The sequence below is a fragment of the Pomacea canaliculata genome, linkage group LG11 (assembly GCF_003073045.1).
Source record: "Pomacea canaliculata isolate SZHN2017 linkage group LG11, ASM307304v1, whole genome shotgun sequence".
In the NCBI taxonomy this organism is placed as follows: Eukaryota; Metazoa; Mollusca; class Gastropoda; order Architaenioglossa; family Ampullariidae; genus Pomacea; species Pomacea canaliculata.
Window position 1 is genome coordinate 17,086,615 of NC_037600.1, and position 16,075 is coordinate 17,102,689.

A 16,075-nucleotide genomic window follows, 5' to 3' on the forward strand; every position below is an offset into this window, starting at 1 on the left:
CAGATATACGGTTAAAGTAAGAGTGTTTGTGCGTGTGTGTGCTTGTGTGAGAGAGAATTCGTGATGGAAATCAGTGTGTTCGTGCGTGCGTGCCTGCACGTGTAGTCAGGGAGGAGGTATGCGTGTGTGTGTGTCTAAAAAGCAAACACGCCCCCCTGTCAGCCCCAAAGAAACGAGCTGCCTGCAGGGACACGCCTTGTACTACCTCCCTCTGCCTGTCTGTGGAATGCCAGCAAAATACGAGGGTGCGCGCGCAGGTGCGGCTGCCAGACTCTTTGTATGAGACGACGAAAGTGCTGTCCACCTCCCCACAGCTAACGGATGTGTTGTTGACGTCCCTCCCGCTGTTTCATATCAAAAATGAAGAGATATGAGGTGAGCAGACATGGTAACACTATCGACTGTGATTGGCTTCCTGTAATGTCGAGACAAGTCGAATCAAGCCGCTAACGACTTCACTCGGATAAACGGCTGCACTGCAATTGCACTTTTCAACCGGTGACGTCATCTCCACTGGAGCATATCGTGTGCCAGACACAGATCGATTGAGTTGTGCACAGGTGCAAAAAGGCAGAGACATGTTCTTGCGAGCGGCATGTAGCGTACGTTGGTTACGATCGAGAGTTATTGTACTTGTGTAGGGAAGAGTTCTCGCCCTTTCATTACCGACTTGCTGTCGTATAATGTGAACTTTGGATCGATTGATTTAGCAGCAGCGCGTGTTTCAAGACAAGCAAGAATGGGGAATGTCAGAAAAATACGGTTTATGTGTGTCCAACACTGGGTTGTCATTGCTGGTGCTTTGATGCTCTCACTAGCTGCAGCGCGTAAGTACATTTTTAAAAATAAATTTGTAAACTGTGTGCAGATATTAATGCATGCCTGCATTTAGCGTATGTACTTATAATATATTAGTTAAACAATCCCTAAAATACAATATGGAAAAAGTAGCTGACAGGTTATTATATTTATCTTGTATTAGTATGTGTGTGTGAGAGAGAGAGAGAGAACTTATGCTGTTTATAGGATAAACTAAAAACAATGACAATCATCACGATGCCATATATCTCATGTTAATAAAGATAAATGGTCAGGATATAAACATTGATAAACAACAACTGCGAGAAATGGCAACATTGCCAAGTGTTACTAGTCCTACTGCTTTCATAGTTTCTTCTTTGAACTGTTTTCTTTTGATCGTAATTTTTCACTTGATATGTTAAAATCACAAATGATTAAAAAAATATTTTCTTTCTGGGAAGAGAGCCCATGCGGATCTTGCCCTCCTAAGACCTACTGCGTGACTGGGACATCCAACGTGTGCGCTGGTATGTCGTCTTTCATGACCTATGACCTTTCACTTTCATAGTTTGATGACACTCGTTTTATAGCATTCTCTCGTTTTATGGTCTTATTATAGTATCACTCATGACATGGATTTATTTTAATAGCACTTTTTGTCTAGAGGTTCTATTTTAATTGTACTCTCATGGTCTTATTATAATAATACTCTTTTATCTTATGGTCTTATTTCTATGGCGCTCTCTTATGGTCTTCTGTTAGTCCCACTCTCTCATCTTGATGTCTTACTGTAATGGCATTCTGTCATGTTATGGTCTTATTTTAACAGCACTTAGCTATATGACAGTCTCTAGCCTTACATGGCACTGTCATTGTATCATGCGCGCGCACCATGAACTGAAGTGTAGCCCTGTAGCTGTGTGATATATTCTTTCCCTTTGTTGATCCCTCCATAAACACACCCACTCCACTATGAAGATCCCTCCACTTTAGCCCTGCGGTGAATAGTGGTTAAGAATAGTTATTTTGCTGTCACCTTGGGGTATGGAGCTAGGGACATTAGCCTCCAGGAGACTCCAGGAGACTCATTCCATGAGAGAAGCACGTGCTATATGCTAGACCAGCTAGGGGAATGACTAATGCAAATGTCAGCTAAGCTGCTCCCAAAATATCTCAGGAAGAATAATTAGTTTAGTTCAAAGCTTGTGGACTTCTTAACATGTGCGTCCTGTCTTCCTGTCGTCCTGTCGTCCATACTTGCAGCTGTGTCGGGTAGCTCCATACCAGACATCAGAAACATACAAGTGCAGAAAAAATAATCCTGTAACTGTGATATTAGTAATCTACAAATAACAATGAAGTAATTGAGACATTATCGATTGACATAGAAATAACAATCCAGTAATTGCCGTCACGTGACTTCCTCAGTGTTTTCCGAGTGACTCATTTTCGTTTTAATATTTACCTTTATTCTACCCGTGAAAACATACTTCGTCAAACAAATGTTTACTTTTCATTTAATTCTTCCTCCTTTCACTCAGTATTTTTTTCTTTGCACAAGGAAAGTCTCAAGCGATTGTTTGACTTTATCTTTTAACCACAAATTCACTAAACTACAATACCATCGTCTTCATCTTCCATATTTCGATCCAGTCTCACTCACTTACCTCTCTGTAAGAGGTGTGTCAAATATGTTTGAGAAAGACTGAATATGTATATTATTGATTATATCATTCCGCTTTGTTATCTCATATATTTCATTGCATGTTGTTGTTACCTCCCCTAGCATGCAATCAAGCGTGTAAAAGTTGCACTAGCCTGGGACCACAGGGGTGCACGGAGTGCAGTGACGGTTATCACTGGGAAAATGGAATCTGCGTCCGTAAGTTCTCTGAAAACCAAAGACCATGGTCAGGTCGTGTTGTCGGGTTCTGTTGTTGTTTTTGTTTTGTTTTGTTTTGTTTTGTTTTCTCTCTATATACTTCATGCTTAAGATTTCTTAAAATTAAAGTGGTGTAGCCTTCCTTTGAAATAAACTATGGTCAAAGTTCAAGAAAACCAGTATTACAGAAAAAACTATGGTTTGTGGTAGATATTTTTTTTTTTTTTATTAACTAACTTATTCAGAAAATTAAGATTTATAAAAACAAGGTCAGTTTGTTTTATCTAAATTTAGACAATCTTAACTTTATATAAATCTCAATAGCAACCTTAACTTAAAAATTATGGTTTACATTACCTTACATTCATAGACAGCTTTAATGTATAGTACCTCAATGGCGGTCAGAGTCAATCTCCCGAGCTAGTCAAATATTCGGAGTTGTTCTCTCTTTAAGAATAATGTCGGTCTTGGCAGTGTGTCCAGCAGGCACGTTTGGAAGCGGTTGCAGCGGCATGTGCCATTGTCTGGAACCCGGCGCCTGCAACGCCACCAACGGACAATGCAGCGGCAAGTGCGAAAAGGGCTACTACCTACCTCCAGCCTGCGTCACTGGTGAGTTACTGCCCTTTACTGTCTTACCGCCACTAACCTCTCTCTCTCTCTGGATATATAAAATATATAATGCAGCCAAGCTAAGTGGGTTTGTCTAGGGAATTTATATCTTTGCTTGTTTTACATTTTCCAGACATTTTTATTTATTGCAAGCCCGCGCACGCACAGGCAAAGTGTGTGATAGAAAATAGAATGACAGACTTAATGTACATTATCGACAACATCATGCTTGAGATAAGGTCCTCGCGAAGTCAAGATCTCAACCTTTGGTTGTTGTTTGCGACTTCAACTCGTCCTTTGTTGTGCACTTGTCCAACTTCTTCTATGCTTGTTAAATGATAGTTGAACCTTTGTTGAATCATTTCTTTGCTTTAGTGTAATTCGAATCAGTCAACCTTTTTGAATTTGTGAATGATGTTCAAACTACCGTCTCTGATTACAAACTCTTGACCTTGTTTCCCTGCTGTCTCACCACAGAATGTCCTAACGGATCTTACGGCCTGGACTGCCTACAGAAATGCCACTGTTTAAACGACTCAGTCTGTGAGAAAGCTCTGGGTTTCTGTCCAGGCGGCATGTGTCACCCGGACTGGGTCAGTTACGGGTGTAGCCAACGTAAGTTGCAAAATAAGTTCAATAAGTCTTATGATTTTTTTTTATATACAAAATATTTCTAATCATACTCTTTACCCCCAATTGTTAAGGAAAGTTAAACTTGCTTTATTACCTTTCACTGCATTTAATTATTGCAGGCTTACCCAAGCTGATAGATCCACCTGAAGTCCTCTTCGCTACCTGTGGCTATCTCACCGTTGAGTGGCGCAGGTGGAGCGCTGAGATCGATATAGGCGACTTACCTATAAAGGAGTATAGGTATTGAATTGCACATCTTAGGCTGAAAATGTATCCTTTCCTCGGCTGCTACAGATTTTTAATTTTGTGTCCCAAACGGACTAATACTTAGTGGAACTAAGAACAGAACTAACAAACGAATGAACAAGAATGACTGACTGGTCGATTGCTCGAGTGACTGATGTTAAAATCGATCCATTCATTTTAAATCAGTTACCTTCAATTTCGTAGAGGCCTCAAATGTGGTTTTAATTTTACCAATCTATTCACTGTCTTGAATTTTACTTCACTATTTATTACTTCTTATTTTATGTTTTATAAGCCTTTATAAGCTTATGTTGATATAAACCCAGTGATAAATCCTGTGTCTTCGTTTGTGTTTTGTATTGTGGGATCGATTCTTCTACCAATCGATTTTCTCGATACACTTTTCTCAGACTGTACAAGATTCTGGACTCCGTGGACCCAAACATTACCTGGAGTCACGTGACTACGGTGCAAGAGAATGTCAACGTGACGCAGTACGTAGTAAACGTCACCGGCCTGGTGCGTGACGCCTCCTACAAATTCCGGGTGGATGTCCATTACTCTGATAACGGCAAAGTTGTGGAAAAAACCAGTATGGGTGCTTCATCGGTGTCTGCCATGGTGCCATGTACCAGTGAGTTGCAGTCTTTTGATGTGAGTTAGTTGTTGCTTGGTTTATTTACCGGAAAATGCTTCCATCTAGCGGTGATTTCTCCTCGGGGAAAAATACCCGATGACACGCCTTGTGAGAGAACGGGTATCAAACCAAATAACAGGTATCACCATGGATAGACGATACGTATATCTCTGGACTGCTTTTAGACGAATATTCATTGTTACTTTCTAGAACGAGGCCAAAGCACCATCAAGAAGACGAGCAGACGATGTGAACTCTCGTGCTGACGGAAGTACAAAAGCTCGAGCTCTAAGGTCTCATGTTTTCAGTTGATTGTCGCTTAGTCGTGGGAAGTGGAGATAGAGGATTTTTGCCAAACAAAAAACGAAAGAAAGAAAAAGTAACTAACAAATTAATTGCAAATCTTACTTATTTTTTACTTTAAGAATTGTATAAGAGTTACAGATATTAAACTCCTAATAACTTCGCAAAAGGCTAATGGTCTCGGCAAAAAGACAGCAGTCCATAGATATACGTCCATGGACCATGGTCAGGGCCGCCGAGAGCCAGCCCGGGCCCCGGGACAGACGACCTCTCCGGGCCCCTTGTACTTGTAATCGTAAATTATTTTCCCAGTATATAATGTAAAAAAAATCCACTGACCAAGACCGGGCCCCCTTGACAGCCGCGGGCCCGGGTACACCAGACCCCCCTGTCCCCCCCTCTCGTCAGGCCTGTCCATGGTAGCATAAAGTGTAGAAACATGATCTGAGGCCGAGACTTTGTGATTAATCACTCTGCGCTAGAAAAACGTTAAAATAATAATTTAAAAAAAAAGCAGTTTTAAGAGATTAAAGGATAAAAGTCGAGAAAAAGGAATGAATGGAACTAGAGCGGGAAGCGAGGGGATATATACCACGTGACTGACCATCTATACTTCTCAACCTGACGAGACCAACGATGCAGACAATGTTGACGGACTGACTTGGTGTGACCTCCTCGGGGATCAGGTGCAGCTGAATACATCTTGATCTTGTTGTTGGTGCTGTTGCAGCAACTACAACGCAAGCACCAGTGACGATTCCCATCATCGTAGGTGAGTTCAGGCTGCGCTGGCTTTTTAAAAAGATTTTAAAGAATTAATTGTCAGTGCATCAGAAGTGGTTTCAAACTTGAGGTCAGATAAGATAAAATGAGAAAGACATATGTCAGTCTGCTTGCTTTATTCTAGTTTCATTCTACATGTACATGTGTGATAGGTAATTTTAAATTTCTTATTATTTTGTTGTGTACTTCTTACTTTTGTATTTACTTTAATTTTTATTGTTCTTATTTTCTTTTTTCTTGTTTTTCAGGTACTGATATTTTCACCGCTATGGCTTACACCAACCAGCCAGATGGCTCATTGGTAGTCACGTGGACAATGGACCCCAGCCTTGACAGGTTTCTGTGGAATGTCAGTCTGTCCTATCAGATGACAGGCATCGGCGACTGCTCCCCAGTGACTGGCAGCCCCACCACATCAATCAACATCGACCAGAAAAACACCTCCTTTCGGTAAAAAGGAAAGAGGGACTGCATGTTCCATCATTATAATTTGACTAATTAAAAGTTACCTTACAATCGGATTAATATTTTGATAAATCTCCAGAGCTTATCTGTCGATATGATCACTGAGTATGATGACAGGATGTTATCAAAAAGGTATTCTCACATTCTCAGAATTCCTGCAATACCTTGTTCACACAGTTATTATGCAATCCACACATTTGTAGATCTATATTTAAGAAGAAATTTTTAAAAAATATTATTTAGCTTGTCCATTATATTCTTTTGCTGTTTGTATCTGTTTAACCTGTCTTTTGAAAGAAAAAGGGAAAGGGAGAAAACCCAAAACCTTTATAACGTCCCTTTTCTTGAAGTTGCTTTAGCTGGGATTTATTCGACGGACATACATACAACCAGCTGTTTTTTCATATTTATTTCTAAGACGTTTTGATGATTTTTCTGTTCGTTTGTAAGGTTGGCCAGCCCAGGTTCGTGGCGGAAGTACCTGTTCACACTGCATGCCCAGGGGACAGGTGTGATTTCAGCCGTCAACGGCAGCAAGAGTGTGGAGGCTATTAGTGCTGAAGTGGGTGAGTGGTTCAATGGGTAAAAGATAAAAGGGTTATAGTGACATCTAAAGTTTACCCTTTAGTACTAGAAAAGGACTGTACAAATGAAGTTAAATGAAACAGTTTATTGTCTTTTATAGATGATATTCACCCACACACCATTTTGAATTTAGAGCAAAGCTATTTGGGCTTGCTGTCCATTGTAATTCAACCTGTGTAAACCTTGCTCAGTGTACTGTCCATGGTTAACCAGCCTGTGTAAACCTTTCTCAGTCCATGGTAATCCAACCTGTGTAAACCTTGCTCAGTCCATGGTAAACCAATCTGTGTAAACCTTGCTCAGTGTACTGTCCATGGTAAACCAAACCTTGTTTAGTGTTTTGACTGTAGTATCAGCGATGTGCGAGTCTATCAAAACACATGTACCCTGATTTCAGCTCCAAATGCCAGTGTCAGCGGCATTCAGACAACGGCTCTCTCAAAGGACAGCGCTACCCTGCAGTGGGTGAGCGTGCCGTGCGCAAATCGGGGTGGGACCCTGCTGTACTACACCGTCAACCTCAACACGTCAGGCTCTCTCCTACACAACACCACCACCACCACCAGCTTCACTTTCAACGGCCTGACACCGTTCAACCGTTACCAAGCGTCAGTGCACTACGTCAACCGGGTGGGGGCTGGACCCGAATCTGACGTCTTCACCTTCACGACCTCGGAAGCAGGTCAGGGGTCACTAGTGGCGTGTGGGAGCGTTGTGTGTGTGGAGGGAGGATGTTTATACTGATGTCTGTTATCCATGTATTTTACAGTGAGGAAAGCGATATCAGGACAGAGTAGTTGTTAATAACTGAGAACATGTTGTGACAGTATTGTTATCATAGATAAATTGTAATTGTTTACTTTGTTTTCAGCTCTTTGATCTCTTTGAACCGTTGTCATTTTGTCAACTACTTCTGCACTGTGCACCTGTTTTGTTTTTCTTGCAATTTTTAATCTTTTAACTCTCTGCGTGTTATCTCCGTTGTGTGCACTTCCTTGTCATTTACACGATGTGGTGTGTTTCGTTTCTTATTTTTGTCTTATGGATTTATTTTCAGTGCCAGGAACAATGCAAATAAAAGAACTCGTTCCCTCAGAAACTAACATTACCGTTATCTTCGACCCGCCCGTTCCAGCCAATGGCATCATATTGGAGTACCAGATCTCTTACAGCTCCAATGTAACCTTCGTCTCTCCTGAATCACTCACCATTAATGCCACGTCATCAGAGCCAGCCGTTATTAGAAGACTGACCCCCTACACAGTGTATTATGTCAAGGTCCGTGAGTTGCCCGTCATTAATTAATGAAGTTTTCACAATGAGTCAATGACATTTTTCACAACATACTTACCTCACTTGTCAATGACTTATTCCCGCTTACCATCGCAAATGTTTCATTTAGCATCACGTTAGCGACATTGATTGTCAAGGGTTTATTTTTCCGTAAGGTCTTCCAGTACAAGTCTTATGGACACTATGACTAGTGGGGAGAACATACTGTGTAATGACTGGGGGAGGGTGAATAATTCACCAAGATTCTAGAAAATAATTTCTGACACTCGCACGTGGAGCTTTATTCGATCATTAGAAAGAAAAATGTCTTATCCTACTAGTCCTTTAAATCATTGTCGTTACCTGTCATCGGGGTGGCAGAAGGTCATGCTGCAGTCGCTTGTTCACCCTCGTCTCAGGTTCGCGCCTCGACCAGTGCTGGTGCCGGCCCCTACAGCACCGTGCAGCAAGTCCGCACCCTGCAGGCCCGTCCTTTTCCTCCTTCCACCATCCGTCAGAATTACCAGAACAACACGTGCCTGGGTGTGACCTGGGTGGCTCCAGACCAAACAACGGTGGCGATCACTGGTTATACTGTAAGACACAGACTTCTATGATTTCAGTAACTTCCAGGGACAGAACACTAAATAGAGTAATCTGTGTGTTTGTGTGTGTGCGCGCGTGGGCAGGGTGATGGAGGTGGTCAGTATGTCTGCGGGAAATGATCGGGAGATTATGATATTATTATATCTGCACCACAAATATGTTCTGTCACAGCTGACCATTGTGAAAAGCAGTATCGTGGTCGTCACGGAAAATATTCCACCAAACGAGACAAAGTATCTTCGTTGTGGACTGGACCCCGGCACCGCCTACACGGTGTCCATGGTGTCCAACTCCGGCACTGGCTCAGGGGAGGCCATCGAGAGAACCTTCTACACGGAGCAGGGGATCCCGAGACAACCCTCGCCACCTCGTCTTGTCAGCATCAACACTACCTCCGCGGTGATCGAAATCGAACCGGTGACCTTAACCGAGGGACCTCTGACCGGGTACCAGATCGAAGTGGAGGAAACCCAAGTCAGTGGGCGGAAGAAACGTGTTGCTGACGTCCCTGGTTACGTCACAGCTGAACTTTCTCCCCAAAATGTAACGGAACAAAGAAGGTTCGAGATCGGAGACGGACAAAAATATGGTGGCTATGTTAATAAACCTCTACTGCCAGGACAAGGTTACCAAGTGCATTATGTTGTTCTCAGCGAACTGAACAATGTCACCAAGTACTCCGTTAGCAAGCTTCCCCAACCGTTCACGACACTAACAATCCAGTCCCCGACCACACAAGCGCAGCTCCCAGTGGCTGATAGTTCCCTCGATATTGGTGTGGTGATCGGGATCATTGTCGGTATTATCCTTTTGATCATCCTCATCATCTGTATCATCCTGATCGTCTTGTGGCGCCGAAAGCATCGAAACGGGTTTAAGCCATCGTACTTAGAGCTTGAGAAGCCCAGTAGTAAGCCAGCACCCCCAAAACAGAAGGATGAATACGACCCGGAGAAATACTGGAACCAGATCTCTTCTGTGCGTCAAAGCCGTTACATCACCTATGGGAGGGAATGTCTCCCTGACAACCAGATTCCCTTTGCGGGGATAGAGCCCAGCGTGCCGGCTTCCTCGCGGGTGACATTCTTCAAGGAGTTCAAAACCTTGCCTCACAAGAGCGACCAGGCGACGATGTTACAGGCCCAGAAGTTCCCGGATCGAAACCGCTTCCCGCACCTCCTGCCGTGCGACCAGTCGCTCGTGCCGCTGAGGCCGGACGGCCACTCGATGTGCCCCTACATCAACGCCAGCTTCGTGTCCGGCTACCAACGGTCCAACGCCTACATCGCGGCACAGAGCCCCTTCGACGACAGGACAGCCGTGGACTTCTGGCGACTCATCCAGCAGTGGGGCGTCACCACGGTTGTCATGGTTACCAACATCGTTGAGGACAACATCGTCAAGTGCACACAGTTCTGGCCGCAATCAGGAAAGGTATCTGCGTAGATCTTCTTGTGTTCTTTTTCTCCTGTGTTGTCTCCCTTAGTTTTAGCCACGGCCCTTGTTTTTCAACCTACCTTCTACACTTCTGTGAGTCAAATTCTTTTGGGGAACATTTGATCATTTATCAGTCATGATTTTCCTAAATAAGTAAGAAGGTAACAGGAAGATTTCCATCCAATATCCCAGTAGTCCTAGAACCTGCAAAACTTCAACTCCACCGTGGAGTACACCACGCCACGCAGCCTCTCCAAACATTAATTAAAATGTCTCTGTGGTATTTACTTTGTTACTGACCTGAATTCACCTTCCCCTGGCTGCACTATTGTACTGAATCGTTCTATCAATCCATTATTGGAGCTGTAACTACCTGGTTGGCATTCAGTCATCCGTGTCGTGGGCCAGATGTCACGTGGTCTGGTCATGTGTTGCAGGCTACAATCGGCGGCTTTCAGCTAGAGCTGATTGACGAGGATGTGTATTCTGACTTCACGATCCGTGTGGTCAGCGTGGACGACACGACCACCCGCACTGGCTACAAGGTTCGTCTGTATGAATTCACCTCCTGGCCGGACCATGGGGTGCCTGATGACCCCATACCGTTTCTGGACATGCGCTACAAGGTACTCGTGGCACCTCTCCTGACGAAAAACAAATGAGAAAAATAGGGTTTAGCACGTATTTTTTCTAAAGAAGTATCGTTATTTTTCATCTTGTTTTCAAATACCTGTTTACGAGCAATCACGTAGAATGGAATCAAGTAGTTCAAGCAATCTTAATGAATGGGTTTCGCTTAGGCTGGTTCGTTAATAAATGCAACATTATTTCTTAGATATCAGGTTTCAAAGGAAAAAAACTCACAAGACCAGACAAAGCTGCTGAAGTAAAAACTCATCCTCCATAGTCATTACACTCACCACCTTTTTCCCTCCCCACCTGACTTTTCAACACCATCACCATCACAGCCTCTGACATCATCCTTGAAGCTGCTCTGCTTCAACTGTCGTAATGTTCTCAGTTCTTCGGTGCAGGTTTACCGAAGTCATGCTGACGACCGAAGCCCCATCCTGGTGCATTGTGGGACAGGTGTGGCCAGGACCGGAGTGTTCATCGCAGTTGATTCCTTGATTGAGCAATATGCTGTGGAAGGTATCATAAACCCTGGACCATCTCCTAGATCATATATATATATACCCAAGCCTCGTGTCTTTGTGATGGTTGAGGGTGAGTAGTTAATGAGGAAAAATCATCCTCTCTTATCCACATGGACGAGGGTTGATTATACAGCATTTACACAGAGTAAAATTTATTATTATTATTATTATTATTATTATTATTATTATTATTATTATTATTATTATTATTATTATTATTATTATTATTATTATTATTAAACTCACATGGCATAATTTGCGCAGGTCGTATCAGCGTCTTCGCATTTGTGCGGAAAATGCGGCGGGAGCGCCCTCACATGGTGCGGACCTTCAAACAGTATGTCTTCATCTACGAGTGCATCCTGGAGTACTTCCAGGCCGGCCACACAATGGCGGATGTCACGACCCTCAAGAAGATGTACCACGACTGGACTCAGACTAACGGCAAGACAGGTTCGTAGGAGCGCGTATGGGTGGGTGGGAGGTTGGGGTGCTTGCAGCAACCGGTGGTCTCCCTTTGCTGGTTCTCTTCGTGTTAGAACCTTTCTTTGAGCATAATACTCTCTCTACTCCTCTCCCCAAGATGCTAACCTCTCACCTGTCTTTAGTTTATGTCAGTAGTCTGCTCTGTTTCTGCTTTTCTCTAAGTGTCATTGTGTTACTTATATGTCTCTACTGTGCATACTCACCATTATGTTTTGTTTATGTTGTCTGTGACTGTCAGTTATGATGTGAGTATGTAGACTCTGCTTTCAGTGTCTATGTTGTCTGTATATGTGCCCATGTGTGACTGTGCTGTCCGCACATGTGTTTGTACCCTCCATGTGTCTTTCTGTGTCAGTCTGTCACTGCTATGTGACTATGAAGGCTGTGCTATCTTTTCTGTGCCTGTCTGTGCTTTTAGGTAGTCTATAACTATGTTGTCGGTCTATGTGTGTCTATGCTGTTGGTCTGTATATGTCCATGCTGTTTGGTATTGTATGTGTGTTTATGCTGTTGGACTCTGTGTGTGTCTATGTTGTTAGTCTATGTGTCTCCTGTACCCTACAGGTCGCTCCTTCCTGTTCGACCAATTCCACCTCCTTCAGAGCCTGACGCGCGGCCCCACCCCAGCCCAGTGCGCCGCCGCCTGTCAGCCGCAGAACGTGCACAAGAACAGGTACCCGGATGTCGTGCCACCCGACGCCAGTCGTCCGGACCTCTCCACCCCGACCAAGTTGTCAGACACCGACTACATCAACGCCGTTTTCATCGACGGCTACAGGTATCATACCCCCGCTACAACACGTCCATTGACGACAAGGAATATTTGTTCATTTTCTCTTTCTCATTAAAACTATCTGCAGAGAGAAGTAACCTGTGTTTATGGGCTGACCTCCCTCACAGGTGTCGCACTAGAAATAAAAGTTACCAACAGAGCAAAGTAGTCTTATTATAATCAGTCAATAAATCATTAATTGTTTGAAGCAAGTCAAAAATAAATCCTCAGGCAAAGGAGGCGGTTCATCGTGACCCAGACGCCCCTGCACACCACCATTTTGGACTTCTGGAGGATGGTGTACGATCACCGCGTGCAGACCATCGTCATGATGGAGAACTTTGGCGACGAGGCCAACAACCAAGGCGAGTACTGGCCCTCTGACAGCATCAAGCAGTGGGAACCTTTCTTCGTGGAAACTACGGCAGCCTATCAGCAGGTAGGTGGTCTACCTACGGGGCACCAAGCAAAGAATTCCCCCTAGACAAGACCAACCCCTCTCCTGCAACTTTTGACCAATCGGAGCTACACTTAGACTACACCTCGCAAATATTATTGAAAGCTAATCCTCGTGCAAAGTTATTCTCAAAATGAGTAGGTGCTCCACTGATTCACAAATGTTGGGCTCCACCCATGTTCCAGGAGAACGTGACGATAAGGAACTTCAAGCTGATGAGCACCCTCAGACCCAAAGACAAACCTCGCTACATTCGCCAGTTCCAGTTCAACGCCTGGGCGAAAACCAACCTGATACCGGTGTCTAAGACGATGGTTCTAGACTTACTACAACTGGTGCTTGAGTACCAGAAGATGACCAACTTCCCGGATAGTCCTATAGGTAAGTCTCGTGACATGAGGGCAGGATGTTGCGCTTTGTTGCTCAAGTGCCGCCGGCATTTCTTCTTCTTTTTTTTTTTTTTTTTTTTTTTTTTTTTTGAAAGAGCATCATACAAAAAATCTTATGCAGTCCTCTACAGAAAGTAATTGTAGTAACTCATCTCATTTCCACTGTCACTGTCACTGTCACTTGTCTGGCTGCAGTCGTCCACTGCCAAGATGGCGCTACTCACTCTGGGCTGTTCGTCGCACTCTCGTTGGTGGTGGAGCGGATCGAAGAAGATCAGGAAGTTGACGTCTACCACGTTGTCAAACACGTCAAACGCCGCCGACCCCAGGTGTTGTCTGACTATGTGAGTTGTATCTCTCACTAACCCCAGGTGTTGGCTTATACATGTATCGTGAGTCGTCTTGCACCTCTTACTCCGACCCTGGAGTACTGGAGTCGGAATTGGAAAGAGGTGGAGTGAGAGAGAATGTGTGTGAGAGAGAGAGAAGCAAATAGCCTAGTGCTTAGAACAATTTGAGGAAGGAAAGACAGTGAGGGGGAGGATACTCAAACTCTCCTGACAAAAGCTGTCTCTTACACCTCACTCCCTAGCTCACGGTCACGGAACTACTTTTATCTTTACCTTTTTATATCTGTCAGCTTTAGTCAATGGCACCTGTAACTGTAACTCGCAGTTTGCTCTTTGACCCACAGGATCAGTACCGCTTCTGCTACAAGACCCTCTGGGACTACATGAACCTGCGCATGATTGGAGGGACCTTCACGGACACGCTGGGACAGACCAAGGCGGACAAGACCTACGGAGTGGCCAGCCTCAGTCTGACATCACAGCCAGACAGTCTATACTGAGGTCACTGACAGACAGTCTATACTGAGGTCACTGCTAGACAGTCTACACTGAGGTCACAACCAGTCTATAGGCGCGTTAGGAGCAGGTCGGGACATACCACGTTGACAACTTCAGTCCAGACTTCGTGTCCAGACTTCCAGACATCGGTTTCTAGCAGTTGTGGTGTTACAACAAACAGTCTATACTGAGGTCACAAACAGTCTATACTGAGGTCACAAACAGTCTATACTGATGTCACAAACAGTCTATACTGATGTCACAAACAGTCTATACTGATGTCACAGTCTATACTGATGTCCCAGCTATTCCGAGGTCTCATCACCAGCACCAAAGCCGACCATTTCTGTGATGTCCACATCTTGCCAGTTCGTGCCAAAGCCCTCGCAGGACACGAAGTTGCCTCCTGCTTTGTCTTTCTTGCAGTGTAGGAACATTCCTATTGTGTTCAGTCTTCAGGAGGTGATCAGACCCATCAAGTATTCTCTGACATTTATTCTTCATGCGCTGCTGCTGTGGCTTCATTCTCACAGCTGTTGCTGGTTTGTTCTGAATTATGAAGTGAGGAAAAGAGAACTGAAGTCATTACATAACTACTTAAAATCTCATAAACTGATTTAAAGTTTCACTCAGATGATGATGATTGATGATGATGATGATGAGGAGGAGGAGGAGGAAGAGGAGGAAAAACAATTTGATGCAAGTTATAAGTGAAACTGAGAATATTTATATCTTTGGACATTTGAATATTTCTGTGCTACTCTGCAATAGTATTTAATATATTTTTAGAACTACCTACTGTTATTAGATTTTAGTAGCAAAAGATCATTTTGGTATTAAAAAGCACTTGTATATTATCTCTAATAATCCAAAAACTAAATATCTGTGCAACAGAGAACCTTCATATCTTTGAGTCTTTATATTTATTTTTATTATTATTATTTGATGTTAAGTTAAACAAATGCCAATAAGCTACAACAGTGTCACTTTTTGCATGGAATGTAGCTTAGTAAGACTAGTGATATATCAGGTTTGAGTTACAAATTATATAACTACTACTCGTAGTTAAGTAGTAATGGCACAATTTTCTTGAAGCTGACATTCTTTTGTGAATTTAAAGTTTTTTACAATTTTATTTGTTATTTTAGTGTCGCTATAGTGACATTGTCTCCTCTTAACAACAAATAATTTTAATTTATTAATCTTTTCCAATATGGCAGAATTCAAATTAAAGTTTCAGGAATACCAAATACCAAAATCTCTTTTCTATCAATTTTTATTTCATCACTAGAACTGTGTTATTTGTTTTGAAAACATTTTACAAATCAGCAGGAATACATTTTTCCAAAGCTGTTTCCAAAGCAAAGTTAGCTCTTGACGAGTTATATTGACAAATATGTTTTAGGAACTGTTGGAGAAAACAACTATCTCGAGATCTGTAACATCATTACCTACTGTCATGTTGTGGTGTGGTTGAATTCATCACTTTCTTTTCGAGCTAAGATATTTGGGGATGTGTAACATGTCTGTACATTGAGACAAGTACAGTGGAAATGTGGATACACAAGGTGTGTCTTCTAAACTGACATGAGCCTTTCTGGCTTTTATTATAAATTATTTGCGGGAATGTGTGTGTGTGACTGGGCATGCTTTAATACAACTATATTTATATCGCAAATAAAGCTTTTTAAAAGTGTTAAAAGT

General features: G+C 43.1%; 1 protein-coding gene across 1 annotated transcript; it reads left to right on the top strand.

The window, feature by feature from the left end:
• The first annotated feature begins 97 nt into the window (after positions 1-97).
• Positions 98-16,073, top strand: LOC112575249 (receptor-type tyrosine-protein phosphatase mu-like). The gene is made up of 22 exons (XM_025256964.1): positions 98-827; positions 1,263-1,328; positions 2,588-2,683; positions 3,158-3,295; positions 3,773-3,910; positions 4,048-4,168; positions 4,585-4,808; positions 5,845-5,886; positions 6,146-6,347; positions 6,813-6,928; positions 7,345-7,629; positions 8,005-8,225; positions 8,639-8,815; positions 8,997-10,259; positions 10,700-10,888; positions 11,297-11,414; positions 11,684-11,872; positions 12,470-12,683; positions 12,909-13,116; positions 13,320-13,515; positions 13,719-13,867; positions 14,218-16,073. Exons 1-22 carry the CDS (start codon positions 740-742, stop codon positions 14,371-14,373), a joined length of 4,596 nt encoding a protein of 1,531 aa, XP_025112749.1. The 5' UTR covers positions 98-739; the 3' UTR covers positions 14,374-16,073.
• The last annotated feature ends 2 nt before the right edge of the window (positions 16,074-16,075 follow it).

Coding starts and splice junctions, on each gene's coding strand:
- LOC112575249 (XM_025256964.1), top strand. CDS start 740: ATGGGGAATGTCAGAAAAATACGGTTTATGTGTGTCCAACACTGGGTT. Junction 6,929..7,344: donor GGCTATTAGTGCTGAAGTGG/GTGAGTGGTTCA, acceptor CCCTGATTTCAG/CTCCAAATGCCAGTGTCAGC. Junction 12,684..12,908: donor GTTTTCATCGACGGCTACAG/GTATCATACCCC, acceptor ATAAATCCTCAG/GCAAAGGAGGCGGTTCATCG.